Raw genomic sequence first — 15,783 nt, forward strand, 5'->3', positions numbered from 1 at the left:
CTTGAGTTGTTTGCATCCACATTTATAACGATTAAGAAAATATGTTTTCAAAACATACCGTCAAAGGGGGTGATTTTGTGACAGCAAGGTTAGATGATGTCACACGGATTTTGGCATCAATGTAAGAGGAAGAATATTGTTCCTTTGTTACAGATGGAAGGTTTGAAATTTGCTGCACTCTGCTTTATCTTTTGGGTACCTTACTTTAACCTCTTTGTATTCGTGGCCTGATGGATAAGACATTGGACTTGTGACCAGAGGATCCCGGGTTCGATCCTAGCCGGTCGAAAATCCACCGTCTTCATTAATGGTGACTGAGGGAAGTTAAATATGCTCGCCGTCACAAATTCTTCAAAGAGAATTGAAACCTCGGGGGTGCTAAACCAGGAGTTGTTCGACTTCTGGTTGGGCTACAAATTTTTCAAATGTTGACAGATGATGCTGTCATCTATCGTGTGCAGTCTGAACCAAATCGGACTTCCACCTAAATTGGTGCTCTACAAATGGAAGTCGTACCTCTGCCTTTAACCGAGTAGCATCGCTACTCGAGCTCGGGTATCCGAGTGGTATAAGTGACAACAACAACAACAACATATGTTTTTGTATAATCATACCCCATGCAAGTATAAAGTCATCCCATTAGATAGTACGTTACAAAATCAAAGTACCAAAATTGAGTTGATTCTGCCAATTCCGAGCACTAGACCTATTACAGGAAAAACACAGCAAATCAATCATTAACCAGCAAACCATCTACGATACCAACAGCTTCTGATAGCATAGATAATCTTGTTAATAAGTTTAGAATTATAACCAGTTGAATATCGTGGTCTCTTGTTAATATTAAGCAAGGAATAGTACAGTTGCCGTACAATATTTATTTAGGAATAACTGCATTGCTCGGTGTTGCACAATCTTCTTTGAAGATAAAAATTGTGTCTATGTCCAACAATCATAGTTAAATAAAACAAAAATTGGTGTAAATTTCCTGTCAACATGCAAGAAAAAGCAATTTCAAGGCTCAAATTTAAACATAAACCTCTTCGGATTTTTTTTTTTTTTTTTTTTTTTGAAATTTAAAAAAGTTCATTCATTGTTATTGACAGGCGTGAACAGTCCGTTCATGAACTTTCTGGCGAAAACCCCACAGGATTGAGTTCTTCTCTCATGGGGGGTTTCGCTCCCTCCTATTCATAGGGAGGCAAACTCCCCCTCCCCCATGACAATTCCTGAGCATCAAAGAACCTCTGGGCTAAATTTGGCAGAGATCCGACGAAAACTGGATTTGTGTAAGGAACGAACACACACACACACACTTGTTGGCGGTACATTTCAACAAAACGTTTATACCTTCATTGCTGAAATTACCCTTTAGAAAATGACGAGACATTCCTAAGGTTAAAGTCATTAATGCTTTATTAATATTAGTCTTAATTTACCTTTTACATAGTAAAGAGCCTCACTTTGCTTATATTATAGCTGGATGTAAAATTTCTTAATTAGATTCAAATTGTTGAATTTCTCTTATAAATGCCTTCCAAGAAACATTATTGTTGAAGACAATAATACTGCCGCGGGAAGGTAAAAAAGCAGTATCTTCAAAAATAAGTTTTTTAGATATTTGAAGAAACACGTTTTGAATTCCACACTAATCATAGAAATTTGTATCAAAACTAATATACGATAAATGACAAAAATGAGGGGGAAAATTAAAAATGGAAACATTTGCAGTTATTGCCCTTCATCTTCTCGCGACAGAATAACAAAAAGTATGTATGGGAAGCAGAATTTATTGTGCAACAAGTCTACGGAATGTGAAACTTAGTTGCTCATTTCGTTCGGAAACCAAAATAGTACCAAAATTCAAACAGTCATGCACCCGCTTCTTACCAAGTTTTCAACAAGACAAATGAAACTTTAAAAAAAGAAAGGAAAAAAAAAGCAATATATGCATCTTTCACAAATTTATTTTTATTTCATCTTTGCTACAAAATTCAAGAACATTAAAAACATTAAGTTCAAACTCATATGTTAAAGTAATATAATTATGCACTTGCCTTATGAAAATGACTATAAGAAACAAAGTACATAAATGAAAGATGAAAGTAAATTGCTAAATAAAACAATATTAACATTTAAAAATTTTCAAACGACTGAGTCAGACCAAAATCAATTGATGCACTTGCAGTGTTCATCGATCTGGGCCTAATTTATTAAAGAACTGCTTTCGATTGTCTAGTTATGCACCAACAATCGTCGATATACACTGAAATTAAAATTTGGAAATTTTCACTAATCAAACAGGGTGGGTGAAAAGTTTTGAGCGCATTTTATTATTGACAAAAAACAAACAAGCTGAGGTACTTTCATGTTAATTTTTTTTTTAATTTGAAAGAAAGCACAAAACTGTTTTATACGACAAAATATTTCAGATTAAATGACTTTCACTTAAGTCGGCGCATGGAGTGACAGGATTTCTCGGGAAAATTTACGTCAGTCTGGAAATGACTACCTACGGTACAGGGCGGTCATTCCAAGCTCGTCAGCTTGCGAGATCGAGATTATCGCTCACTTGATCGGTTGTGACGTAGAAATGTCGCAAAGAAGTTTTCTAATCTACTCAAACCTATAAGTTCGAGTAGATTAGAATACTACTTTGGGACATTTTTACATCACAACCGATCACGTGAGCGAGAATCTCGATCTCGCAAGCTGACGAGCTTGGAATGACCGCCCAGGAAGAAGCAAGCGTCTTAGGCCTACTACACACGAGGAAACTTAGTTCAATCAACTTTTGAAAAAAATGCCTGTCAGCTAGTTGACTTCCGGTTTTTGCTGTATTCACACTAGGTAATTTAGTTGAATCAACTTCTAATAAGCCTAATTTGTTCGAGCAACTACTCCACAATGCTGTTAAAACTGAACAGAGTCGACTCAAATAGCTTACTTGTGTGTAGAACGAACGTTTGGCGATGTCCCGATGAGTTGAATCAACTAAAAAGTTGATTCAACTCATCGGGATGCGGACAGGTAGAGGCCCATGTGCCTGATGAGGTGACTGTCGTGTGAAGTGTGCCAGGTTACTCCTTCACTTTTCTACCAGGTTACACGTCCTTTTAACCACCCGGTCGACAGTTGATTCAACTAATTTGCCTCGTGTGCAGGAGGCCTTGTGGTTCCATGAAAGTAAATCCTTTGTAGTCATGCATACGCAACTCCGATTCTTGGTGTTGATGAACTGAAACCACGAACCGTCATTGGAGGAACATCTACTGAAATTGAATTTCAGGTTAATATTTTGCGTGGCACCAATGGAGCTCATGAAAAAGCGTTGCATAAAACTGTTTTATGTTGGCTTTCCAGTAAAATTATGGACATGTACCTACCCTATTTTTTTTTTTTTTTCACACATGAATTGCACTCAATACTTGTGACCCACCCTGTATATTCTCCAAAGGCATACACCTGAAGTCATGTTTGTTAGATTTCCCAAAAAGCAGAAAGCTCAAAAAATTCCGATTGTAATAATAGATACCTATGAGCAAATAGCAGTTAACCTCCAAGTGGCATGTCCTCCGTAAGTTTGCGCTTGACGGCAGGTTTGTAAAATTTGCCGTAAAACGGAAAGCTCAACAATATCCAATTGTAATAATGCTTTAAAACGACTGAAAATATTCAGCAGAAGTCATCTGTTGCAGTTTATTCTTGATGTACAGTTCTTCAAACAGTGCAACCTTCGAGCTACTTCCGGCCAAATTAAAATCCTAGTGCTATTTTTCTATGGAAAAGCCCAGGTGCCCACCAACTTGTAGGAATCTGGGTGTCATAATTCTCTTCTTCATCCACATCCGCGCCTTAATGGTAGAGTATGAAAGACTAGATGCCATATCGGGGAAGCATACCATGTCTGCAAAAAGCAAACTCTTCTTACACAACCCCGTTGGAAATGAAGAGAATCCGTCAATAACGAAAAATTAATTTTGCACTGGTCTCAAATTCGACCAAGCGTAAGATAGTTTAGAGATGATTTTCCCTCCGTGAATCTTTTGCAAGGAAAAATGCTTATTGTACGTAAGATAAATATGTTTACGCTTTTCGAAAAGCCAGGGAAAAAAGCATGGCCGCCGAGAGCCAAGGCGAGCTCCTTTTCAGTTTGGTCACCGGGCCCCATTCGACCGTAAAACTGCTAAAATTTATACTACTCCAAAACCAAGCCGGGGCCCTCAAAGACCCAGGACCCTAGTTACCGACTAGGATGACATGGTCTCACCGTTGGCCCTGAAGTGAAGAATAAGTTTAATACGTTACTTCTTAAAAGATAACATTGAAAGTTCATGGCACACACACAGGTTCTATTCGACTACACTGGTACAGTACCATATAAAAAGCAGCAATATGCTTATTGTATTTTTGTAGATCCTTTCGTGAAAAAAACCCCCCTAGTTTCTCAGTTGAAAGCTGACCCTGATTGGCTCATCATTTTTTAGGGTTAAGCCAGCTTGATAGTGCACTTTATCCGTGGAGTCCAGGGAAGTTATCTTAAATTTCCTTAGGACGTGTGCTAAAATCGTCTTGTCTTCCATCAAAGCAAACTTTTGACCTGGAAAGAGAAAAAAATTAAAAATCTTATGTGGCTCTCATCTAGAGAAGGGAATTGGAGAAGATTTTTGTTTCAAATCTCATTTTGATTGAGCTCTCTATTAAAAGAAATTTCTGCTGTTGAAAAAATACCCTTAATACCCCCCAAACCAAACATTTTTGTGCATGTTCTTCCTCAAGAGCACGTTTCAACAAAGTTGTTCGAAGAAAATCCACCTTTTAGTTCGTGAGCTATGTGTTTTTTCCTTAAAATTTTTTGTTAAGTTTTTTTGAACTACCTAATTTGTAACGAATAAATTCTCAAATCAAAGTATTTAACAAAGAAATGAAGTTTCCATACCAAAATCTGCTGAAGAAAAAATAGTTTGTTTAACCGGACTATTCTCTCGAAAGTTATTGCTGACAGTCGGACAGACTGGAAGGCACACTTTTCTTCATCTCAAAAATCTTTTATCTATTTATTTTTTTAAAGTACTTATTGGCTTTTGTTTTCAATCGTAATTTTAAGAACAGACTGGAAGGCACACTTTTCTTCATCCAAAAAATCTTCTTTTATTTATTTATTTTTTTAAAAATATTTATTGGCTTTTGTTTTTAATCACAATTTTAAGATACACTTTGCCTTTTTTATGCTTTCCTTCGATAAATAGAGAGAGTCATTTGTGTTGTCTTCAATTTTAAGGAACAATTAATGATGGTTTTATAACACATAAACCAACCACGGTGCATATACAGTCGAACCTACATATATCGAATTTTCACAAATCGAAATTTTCGATGGATAGAAATCCTAACAAATTTCTATGTTCATTACATAGAAAAATTGTTTCTATATATCGAAAAAATCTCTACATATCGAAATTTTTTTCGAGACATTCCTAGATTTTTTTTTCCACTTTAGATTGTTTGTCTCATGAAAAATAAAGGTTAGGGGAAAAAACTATGTTCACTAAAGGTTGCTACGAAACTCATAAGGAATCTGAGGTTGAGGGGTGTGTAGATAGATCGTTGTTTCGTTCTGGAGTTCTTAAATTCCCTCAAGTTTATTTCAAATATCTTAGTTGTAACCACTAACACTGTAAAATCAGTTTCAAGTTAGCCCTTTTGTCTGTTGATTATCATTCCTAGTCTTTTTAGCTGAAAACTCATTCTAAAACTCATTCAAGTTAAGCAGATTGATTTTTTTCTTTTCTCGCGATTACATCGTCAAAACGAAAATCCTCTATTGCTGCGGATCAAATTGAATTGCCGAAGAATGAAAATGGATGAAGGCGCAAAAATATAATTTCTGTTATTTTTTTACTTATTAACTTTCATTTAATCCAATGCTCGTATAAATTAGAAATTAGATTTCATACACGAAAATTGTGATAGGGATGAGCTTGAATTTTAATGTTTTAGGAGATTTTCAGGATAAAATGAGATTGTTTTTATGTATCGAAATTTCTATGTATTGAATTTTTTTCCGGCAATTTGCTACTTCGATATATGGAGGTCCGACTGTACTACTAACCTATACAATTCCTTGGACCCGCTGAAAATGGAATGTAAGAATATGGATGTCTTCCGCCTGCATTTTCCGGCAAAAATCTGTCAGGATCAAACTTTTCTGGATTTGGAAACTGTTCAGAATCTTGATGCAGAGCTAAGATTAAAATCAAACAAAGAGATCCAGTTGGTATGGTGTAGTTTCCTGAAAAAAATAGCATTTATTTTAAAACAGTCTGTTTTCTGTAAAAATGGAACAGTTATTTTATTGAAAAGTTTAAACGCAGATAGAAAAAATGTCTATAGATAAAAATGGATGTATGTTTGTGTGTGTGTGTGTGTGTTCCTTATACAAATCTCCAGTTTTAGTCGGATTTCTTCCAAATTTGGCATAGAGGTAAATTGATGCTCAGGAATTCATATAGGAGGATTTTTGCAATTTTAAAAAGACCCAAAGAGGTGTACATTCATATTTTGAGTCATAAAATTGCTCTTTTCTACACGAACGAACTTTTGTGTAGTTATGAATATAGTCTAAATGAAAAGCCCGTTAAAAACTGCCCTACATGAAGTTTCTTCAAAGATTAACTGTAATCGTTTAATTTGTGAATCTTGGTTCCAAGCAAATGAAAATGATTAGCAACTTATAACCACCAGCGAGGCAAGTTTTCGATTTTTCAAATTTATTTTTATATGATAGAGTAACATGTATGAACATCATAGGTGAAAAAATTTTTGCGATACGATAAGTATTTTTTTAAATTAATTTTTAAAGTTCAAGCGCTTGAGACGTCAAATGGCATAGGAAGTGACGTCATGCGCTCTTCCGATAGGGGAGAAGCCGAAGGTCACGCATTCGACTTCGAAGACGAAACGTAAAAGGCTTATCTCCTCGCATTTAACTCCTCGCGTTTCTGGAATCTGGAACATTAAACCTCTTATCCTCTCCGAAATATTCGAATATCATCATTGATGTTACATGGGGAAGATTATTTAGATTGTGCTTTAACGAATCCGGTCTCCATAGTGTGTTCAAAAAGATTATTGAATTTCTAAAAAATATCAGCGCGCTCAAAATGCCCCTAGCGAAAACAAGGAATCTTCGGTGGAAGGCTGCCATTCGCGCCCTGTGACGTAGGCTCGTAACGTTTCAGAAGAGCGCACTTTTGCGCGTGGATTTTTAAAAATTCATTAAAAATCAATCCCGGTGTTTTAAAATTCGGTGATGGTGAATTTTTTAGTTTTGAGGGTCAATTAACAATATCCAATAACCAAAATATGAACATTTAATAGGTTGTAACTTCACTAGTGTGTTCCGCGGAACCCTTGGGTTCTGTCGAAATATAATAAGGATTACGCCGCGAGTTAGCCGTTAAATTACTTAATTTCCCCTAGTTTCAAGAAGAATGAAATAATCAATATCAAGGATCTAAAATATCGCTCCAGATTGAAGCAGTAGTTGTAGTAGTTACAGTGTTTTGCATCGTCATGCCAGCATAATTAAGTTAATACCAGCTGACTTGCGGAAAGTTCTGGATGAAGCTTCAAAAATAGTTTATTTTGTTAAATCTCGTTTTCTCCAGTCAGTTTATTAAAACTGATGCACACATGGGTAGGCAGTAAAAACCACTACTTGTCCATCTGAATATGCTGGATATCCGAAACAAAAGTTTTTAAAAGGTTGTATGTACGAACTTCCATATGAAATAATGGTTTTTTAACTAGAGCAAAAAGGCATCAATATTTTCAGCTGATTTCAATGTTTTTCATGAAGAACGGCAGCTGATAAATATTTTATCGACTTTTTTGGTCAACTGAACTATTTTCACTCAAAGGAAAACAGTAGCCACATTTGTTGTGAGAGACAAAATAGCAGTGTTAAAAAGAAAGATGAAGTTTTGTGTTCCCTATCATACAAATAAAAATGTGAAATGTGTATTTAGTAAAACTATTTCCTCTATACTCACCAACAGGGAGATTTTCTTTTATTTCTCGTGCGATGAATGCTACTGATGGATACAATCGCAAGCTTTCCTGAGAAAATATCAATCAATTATTAGTTTCATTTGAGCAAAAAGATGAAGATACTGTATTCAAAACACAACATCAATAAGGGAATTACAGCAAAGATTTTTTATGACCAACACTTCTTCCAATACATGTGGAAGTTACGTGACAGAATGGTAGAAATTTAGAATCTCTAAAAACGTTTCCTAAAAAGAAACAAAGTATATCCATAAAAAAAGATGAAGCAAAATTTTTAAAGAGGGAAGAAAATGTTTTCGTAATTTAAAGAGCCTGTGGTAACTTATCTTTTGTTTAATTTCTTTCTTTCCAAAGATTCGACTTAAGGATCATAAACCTTTGCAGATCTAGTCCACCATTCTTTCATGTATTACCATTATGGCTCGGCTGTCAATTGTGTTAGAGAATTTCGCCTCACAGTTCCCACCAGAAATGTGGGTACCTGGGCTCTCCCGATGAGAAATTGCACTAGGAATCCCTTAACAATCGAATAATTTTCAAGAAAACGGTCATAAAAGTGTCTATTTTTTTATTTAAGAAAATTATATAAAAATAAGTGTATGAACAACATGTGAACTCAATTTTTCAATTTCAATATTTTTTGGATTGAAATTTAAAAAAAAATAAAATTTTATGAAAAGTCAACAAGCAGGCCCAAGCAAGCAGCGAAATTTTAAGAAATACGTCTTTTAAACATTAAAAAAGAATTTTACTAATCTTTTGTGTAATATAAGTAAAGAAGTAAATTTTTCTTGTGTGGTAAATTTCAAAGCATGAGATACAGAGGCCAACGTCACAATGTGGACAGTAGTACCAAAATTCCTTCCTGCATCTCTGCAATTACATTTAAAAGCCGTAATTACGTTTAAAGTTGACTAGTGCTGCCATCTAGTGTATAAAAAGAGAAATAAAATGATTCCGATCAAAAGAAATAAATTGATTTTAATCGTTTCGTCGCGTTCATATTGCACATCCCAGCACGGCAATATCACGTTCACGAGAAATGAAGATCGAAACCCCAGTCCGGCATATTCACGGGAGTGAGAGGGAAGGGGCAAAGTGAGGGTCTCTAACATGCCGCAGAGTCATGCGACATGGGCGCTAACAATTTTCCACATCTAGAAAATCTACCTGCTGAACCCTTGGACTGGGGATTCAGAACTTGCGACCGAAGGTGTGCGAGGCCAACGTCTAACCACTACACCACCCAGACAACCTTTTAGTCAAATTTGAAAATGAAAGAAAGAGAGAGAGTCTTTGGAAACAAACCTTCAAGACGCACTCCAAGTATTTCATTTCTTTAAGGTCATCTGCAGAAATGGGCCTGTCTCTATCGTCCCCAAATATTGATTCCAATTCTTGAAATATTTTCTCTTGCACTTCTGGATGTAGTCCAATATTGTAGAGAGCCCAACTGATTGCCATGGCGGTTGTATCATGCCCCTAGTTTTAGAACAGTAGATAAGTCGACAGTAAAATAAGAATAATAATTCAAAATCACTTTAAAATAAAAGCATTGTATTTTTTTAAATACTCTCTTCGATGTAAGTTTGCTAGAGCCGAAGCTCTGGTAGTTTTTGAAACTGCTTACTGAAAAACAAACATAACATTCACGCCTAACTTCTACAAGAGCTCCGTTACATTTTTAAACGTTGAATGTTTGCTTGGTTCCCTATGCCTAGATGTACTTTACATGAGGGGACCATACGCCCCAAATTTTCCGGGATGGTTCAGAAATTTAAACTGGATGACTCACGTTTTCTTTTTCAACTTTTCTTCTGGTCTCTAAATTTACAGTTTTTGTTTTGAATGGTCCCGAAAACTATCGTGCTGAATGCTGAAAACTAAGAGAGTATTTAGCACTATTCAATTTTTGGACGTGATAAGACTTAGGTAAACGCTTTGAAGAGTATGTTAATCACGAAAATAAATGGTGATGAAAATTCCCCAGACTTGTAGAAAAAGGTTTAAAAAGAAAACGATGCAGTGAGAGAAATTAAGTTTTCAAAAATGAATACATTCATGCTTTTAAATTTTCTTGAAACCTTTTTTTTTCAAATATGAGTACCCATGTTTTCAAATAGAGTGCTGAATTATTTTATACTCAAAAATGAGTACATAATACTAAGTTTTAAAATTATTACATATTCAAAAATGAGGACAAATAGCTCAAAAATGAGCACACGTGTTGATTTGAGTATTTGAATGTTTCAAATTTGAGTACCACGTAGTCGGAGCCATTTTGACTCGCGATATATTCAAATTTGAGTTCTTTTTCGTCATTTTTGAAATTGTTGTTTTTAGTGTGTTTTAAGAAACATTCGTGCTTCAGAGAAATATACGACTACTTCATAAAAACATTTTAGCTGGGCACACAAAAATACATATTTAAAAACATTTTACGTTTAGCGTTCAGAGCTTCGAACTTCGAAATCTGGTCACTTATCTTTGCAGCATGTTTTGATTCAACTTCGCCTCTTTTGTAGCAGAAAAATAACCTAATTTTTTTTCCGGACTCTGAATTTTGTGTGTCTGTCCACAGCCTTCTATATATCAGGCCTACGCGCTGTATTGCGCAATCGATGTCACGTGACCTCAAGGAGGCTTTGAGCGGGAAAACCCCTTTAGTTCAAACAGTGTTGTGGACTTCAAGTAGCTGCTCGTTGCAGATGCAATATTGTACTTCATCTTACAACTTTAGTATCAAATAGAAAGTAATATTTATTTCAAATGTGTGAATACGTTATCAACTGTCTTTATGGAGACTTGAAATGATGTTTTCTTTTTTGCTCTTTGTATTTGACTGTGCTAAATCGTTACGTTTCGTCAAGTTTACATTATAAGCCGTAGGGATACTTTGGTGGTGAAAATTTAACGTATCAAATGTTTAACATCTCCAAATATGTTTGAAGCTACTATTGTTGGATTAAAAAATGTTAAGAAGGTAAGTGTGGTTACCAATGGTTATTTTTAAGCAGAATTGATAACAAAAATAAATACAGTAAAATCCCTCCTAACGGATACCCCTCCTACGTGGACAGTATTTAATTTCTCGATTCTAAAGTAAAATTAAAAGGTATTAAACCTTTGTCATGCGGACACCCCTCTATTGCGAACAAAAATTTTTGTCTTGTTAGTGTCCGTATTAGAGGAGTTTTACTGTACTTGTTAAATAATATTTTAAGGATTTTTTACTTGTAAGGGACGAATTTTTATGTATGTTTTTTCATGCTACATATTTTTATCACTTTCGATTTTAATGACGAAGCTTTTTTGCCCTCAGTTTGTGTAATGATTATTTTTTGTAACTATTGTTTCAAGGAACTTTTTAACATGAATTGGCTGAAGAGTGCTGTTTAATATATACATTAGATCGCGGTTCATTAAAAAGAGCAACTGTTTTAACTTTTAAAGCAGTTTCTATTTCTGTAAGGTACTGTACTCTATTATTGAAAGGTACACATTTTTATTTATGTTTTTTTTCATGTAATACACATTTATTACTTTCGATTTTAATGACGAAGCTTTTTGCCCTCACTTTGGTAAATGATTATTTTTTGTAACTAAAATTTCAAGGAGCTTTTTAATATGAATTCTCTGAAGAGTGCAGTTTAATAGATACATGAAATCGTGACTTTTGAAAAACACCAACTTTTTCTTTTAAACCCAGCTTCTATTTGTATAAATGTACTTTAAAATGTTGCGGAATTTTTTTTTTTTTTTTGGAGGAATTCATAGCAAATGAAAATGAATTAAAGCTTTTAACAACTATTAGCGAGCCATGCATTAGAAATGTGGTACATGACCATTACAAGCTTAGCTCTCACACCATTTTCTTGATTTTGAGAAAAATTATGCAAACGATTTATAACATACTGTTAAATAACTTCTCCAAAAAAAAAAAAAAAAAATCTCACAGATAACTCATGATAAATCTAATTATATTTTTTACTCTGAAATATATGCATCAGTATTGTCCTTTATACCAATTGTTTAGTTTGTTTCAATTGTTCAGATGTTTTGTAATTATTATTGGGTATTGGAGTGATTTTTCTCTCAAAAATGTATACTGTTTCTTTTGTTTGTAACAGTTAGAAATATGGTTAAATATTGGTTTATTTTATTCCATCTTATTTTTTTTTTCATTTGTCTGTATTTTTATCAAAGGAAATCAATACTACTGTAAATCATTCGTGTGAAAAATGCAAAATATTTATTAGTTTATGAATAAGAAATATGCACTTCCCGTTTGTCTTCCCCGTCTGTCTTAATCATTTTACAATTTACATTAAGCAAAATTTATTTCGTACTTTCTTTTGCATTATGATTTGAAGTTGAAGTGTATTTTCTTTTTACCCATTAAAATTTTCATTTTTATTCATTATCTATATATTTATTACGAATATAATATGTAATGTGTCATGCATGAATTTTAATTTAGTTTACTGTTTAAGAACTATTTGTGTCGATATTAAAACTCGAACGATATAAATTTTTAATTTAGAGATGTATCGGAGTATTTCATGTAAAAATTAACTGGTTTTTTTAATGGATTATAAAAAAATCTAAATTTTTATTCACGGTAGAGCTATTATGAGATGTAAACAAACCGCCTTCACGGGCGGCCATGTTGAATGAGCGCGCAGGCCTTGTGTTAAGATGGCTGTGGTCTGTTTCAATGGATTTCCTTAAAACACCAAGTAAGGTTTTTCACTTAAATTGTTACTATACATTCTATTTTTGTTTTATTTTTATATTTATCGCTTGAAGTACCATTTCATGAAATAAATCTGTTTTTCATAGCCAGAAGGATGTAAGTCTCATTATGGTAATTTTACACGAGAGAGGAAAAACTTTTTTAACTCAGATAAAAACGAGCTGATGTGTGCCTCACATGACTTCCTTTTACTCCAATTTAAAGTCATTTTCAAATTATTGGCAATTTTAAGGTAATTCGATTGTTTACTCTCTAAATATCACCAACAGTGGCCAAATTGAAACCAGATTTTTAAAAAAACGCCAAATTTGTTGCCAAGTTGGCGACAAAACTTGGCGACCAAAAGACTGACAATATACCTTCAAGTGTCCGCAAATTGTAACACCACTTGAGTTTACATCGAAGTTAACAATCTTCCCCCCCAAAGGGGCAAAAGACCCCCTTAGAAACACCCGAATGCAACCAAAAGAGCAGGTGCACAACTAGACCCCACTAGGAGTTTACGTACCAAATTTCAACTTTCTAAGACATACCGTTCTTGAGTTATGCGACATACATACGCACATACATACGTACATACAGACGTCACGAGAAAACTCGTTGTGACTAACTTAGGAATCTTCAAAATGGATATTTCGCGTGTCTGTACGTTCTTAGGCACTTTTCCACGTGTGGTCGAGTCGGAAAAAAAAATAACATTCATTCGGTGGTGTGCAAAATGGAAATTAAGGACGATTTTTGAGTGAAATTTTTTTCGCGAATACAATACTTCCTTTTTTGTAAAAGGAAGTAAAAATGAAAAGGATTTTTTTCTTATGAATTACTCTCACATGACTATATGCGGAATAAGCTTCTACATTAGGATGGTACAAAAATACTTTTTTTTCAGCTAGAGTCCAGGACACTCCCTATTTTTTTTTTTTTTTACACTTACTAATAGTATTATGCTGTAAAAGTTTTAGCTCCTCACTCAAATTGTAAGACGGTGCTCAATGACCCATTAATTTAACATTATCCGTAGCATAAAAAATGCCACAAATTTAGAAATATTTAATTTCCCCAGCTGGATTTTGTTAATAATTATTTTATTGCAATGTATTACTAGTGTATATTGCAATATACACTAGTAATTAATGATAATAAAAAGAAACTACATTTCAGATTTATTCATAAATTCTTTCACATTTAAAATTAATTTTTAAACTGTACGTGTAATTGCTTCCTCCAGGAAGCATTAATTTTTGACATTCATTAAACAGTTAACCTGAGATTAACTAATCATATTTTTTAGTGATATTAACAGTCGCAGAAGAATCGTATTCTTATAACACTGCAATAAAAATAATGATATTCTTTTTTTTTTTTTTTTTGCATGACTTCGCAAAATAAAACTTTTCCACCTCTTTTATCCAAAACAATTTATGTGCCTAAATTTTTTTTCTCCAAATCAAAGGCTTCTGGCCTGACTAGCAAAATCCCACGGAAAAAGTACTCTTTGACAAGAAATGGGATCTGCTTAAAACTTACTTCGAACATAAATGTATCCACTTCCTGTCGTATGTCCTCCTCAGTAAACGAATCATCTACAAAATGCAGTTCCAATAAACGTTCCAGAAATGCTTTCTTGTTTTTCTTCGCTTTCTCTTCATCACTGAGGGAAAAAGATCCTTTTCTCAGGAAACTCTTCTTTTTTTCCTTTATAACCTGCAAAAGTGTTCGCTTAATAAAGGTATACGCATGCAATATTAAGCATGCCTGGAACAAGTCCCAGGCAAAGACAGTGAAGACTTCAAGAAAACATCTTAATAAACAGCTGCTAAAACTCGACTCTTCTTTTTCTAACCCTTTTGAATAATGAATCGTTATGTTGTAATCTGTATGTACAATTTTTTTTTTATTACAAACATGCTATCACGATTAAAACGTTTAATTCAATGCAAATATGTACTAGGTTGTGTTAAAAGTTTTGAAATAAATTGTCCGCTTTATTTCTTCAGAAATATATTATTAAAATTAAAAACTTTGCATTCGAAGCTCAGGCCTTCCTGATCAATTGTCTTAAGCTATATTTTAGTCCTCTAGTTTCTAAACTGGGAACCGTAGAAAGTGTCAAGGGATGCCTCAAAGTGCCCAAGATAACAATTTTAACAGGGTAATTATTATTACCGTTACGGGTTACGACTTCAAAACGCTCCAACTTTCAAACTAATTGTCAGAGTGACTTAATATTTCATCAGAATAAGACTGCGGCAATAAAATTTGTTTGGCAAAGGAATTTTTTTAAAAAAATGACGGTGTGGCGATAATATGTATTCGATAAATAAAAACTGTTGGAACAATTCGTTTACTTATTTTCTCTACAAATAATAAAGCAGAAAGTTTGTCTGGATGTCTGTCTTTTTTCTCACGTAGAGGCGAGACAGTTCGATCAATTTTCAGTCACAAAATTAGTTTGCAGCATGGGGTGGAGGATGTCAAAGCTTTTTTTTTTTTTCGAAAATTCGATTTTTTTTTTCTATTCCAGTTTATTCCAGAAATATTTCATGAACATTTTTAAATTTAACGTCAACCGAAAGTTTGGAATTTTTTGAATAAGATGAAGGTTGTTCAAAGTTTCTATGAGCATTATGAGGGCTATGAGAATGGTTTTTAGAAAACCAGAATCTGAGGCTTACCTTAAACAAGCCAAACGATTCTAACTGATTGAGCTTGGGAATAAAATCTTTACTAATAATAAAGCTGAAAATCTCTCTGTCCGGATCTCTCTCCGTTGGAATTCCATTGGAAATCAAAATCAACTTTGTTAACTTGAATTAAAGTGACTTTATTCTTTTCTTTTTCACTGCTGGCTGCATTTTAATGTTATTGCTGCTTCTTGAAGAAATCGGTTCGAATTTCCAGACGCATTATAGTTATCATAATGCTATTAAAAGGACGCGAATTAAAGACGCGAG

General features: G+C 34.0%; 1 protein-coding gene across 1 annotated transcript in view; it reads right to left on the bottom strand.

The window, feature by feature from the left end:
- Positions 1-2,697: 2,697 nt before the first annotated feature.
- Positions 2,698-15,783, bottom strand: part of LOC129221503 (cytochrome P450 4V2-like) — a 38,676-nt gene continuing 25,590 nt past the window's right edge. Inside the window, exons 7-11 of the mRNA XM_054855994.1 lie at positions 14,357-14,533; positions 9,382-9,555; positions 8,055-8,121; positions 6,113-6,292; positions 2,698-4,600 (exon numbers count right to left, since the gene is read on the bottom strand). Coding sequence (XP_054711969.1) covers positions 4,440-4,600; positions 6,113-6,292; positions 8,055-8,121; positions 9,382-9,555; positions 14,357-14,533 — 759 coding nt within the window. The 3' untranslated portion in view covers positions 2,698-4,439. The remainder of the gene's footprint in view (positions 4,601-6,112; positions 6,293-8,054; positions 8,122-9,381; positions 9,556-14,356; positions 14,534-15,783) is intronic.

Source organism: Uloborus diversus, chromosome 4 (genome assembly GCF_026930045.1).
Source record: "Uloborus diversus isolate 005 chromosome 4, Udiv.v.3.1, whole genome shotgun sequence".
NCBI classification, from domain to species: Eukaryota; Metazoa; Arthropoda; class Arachnida; order Araneae; family Uloboridae; genus Uloborus; species Uloborus diversus.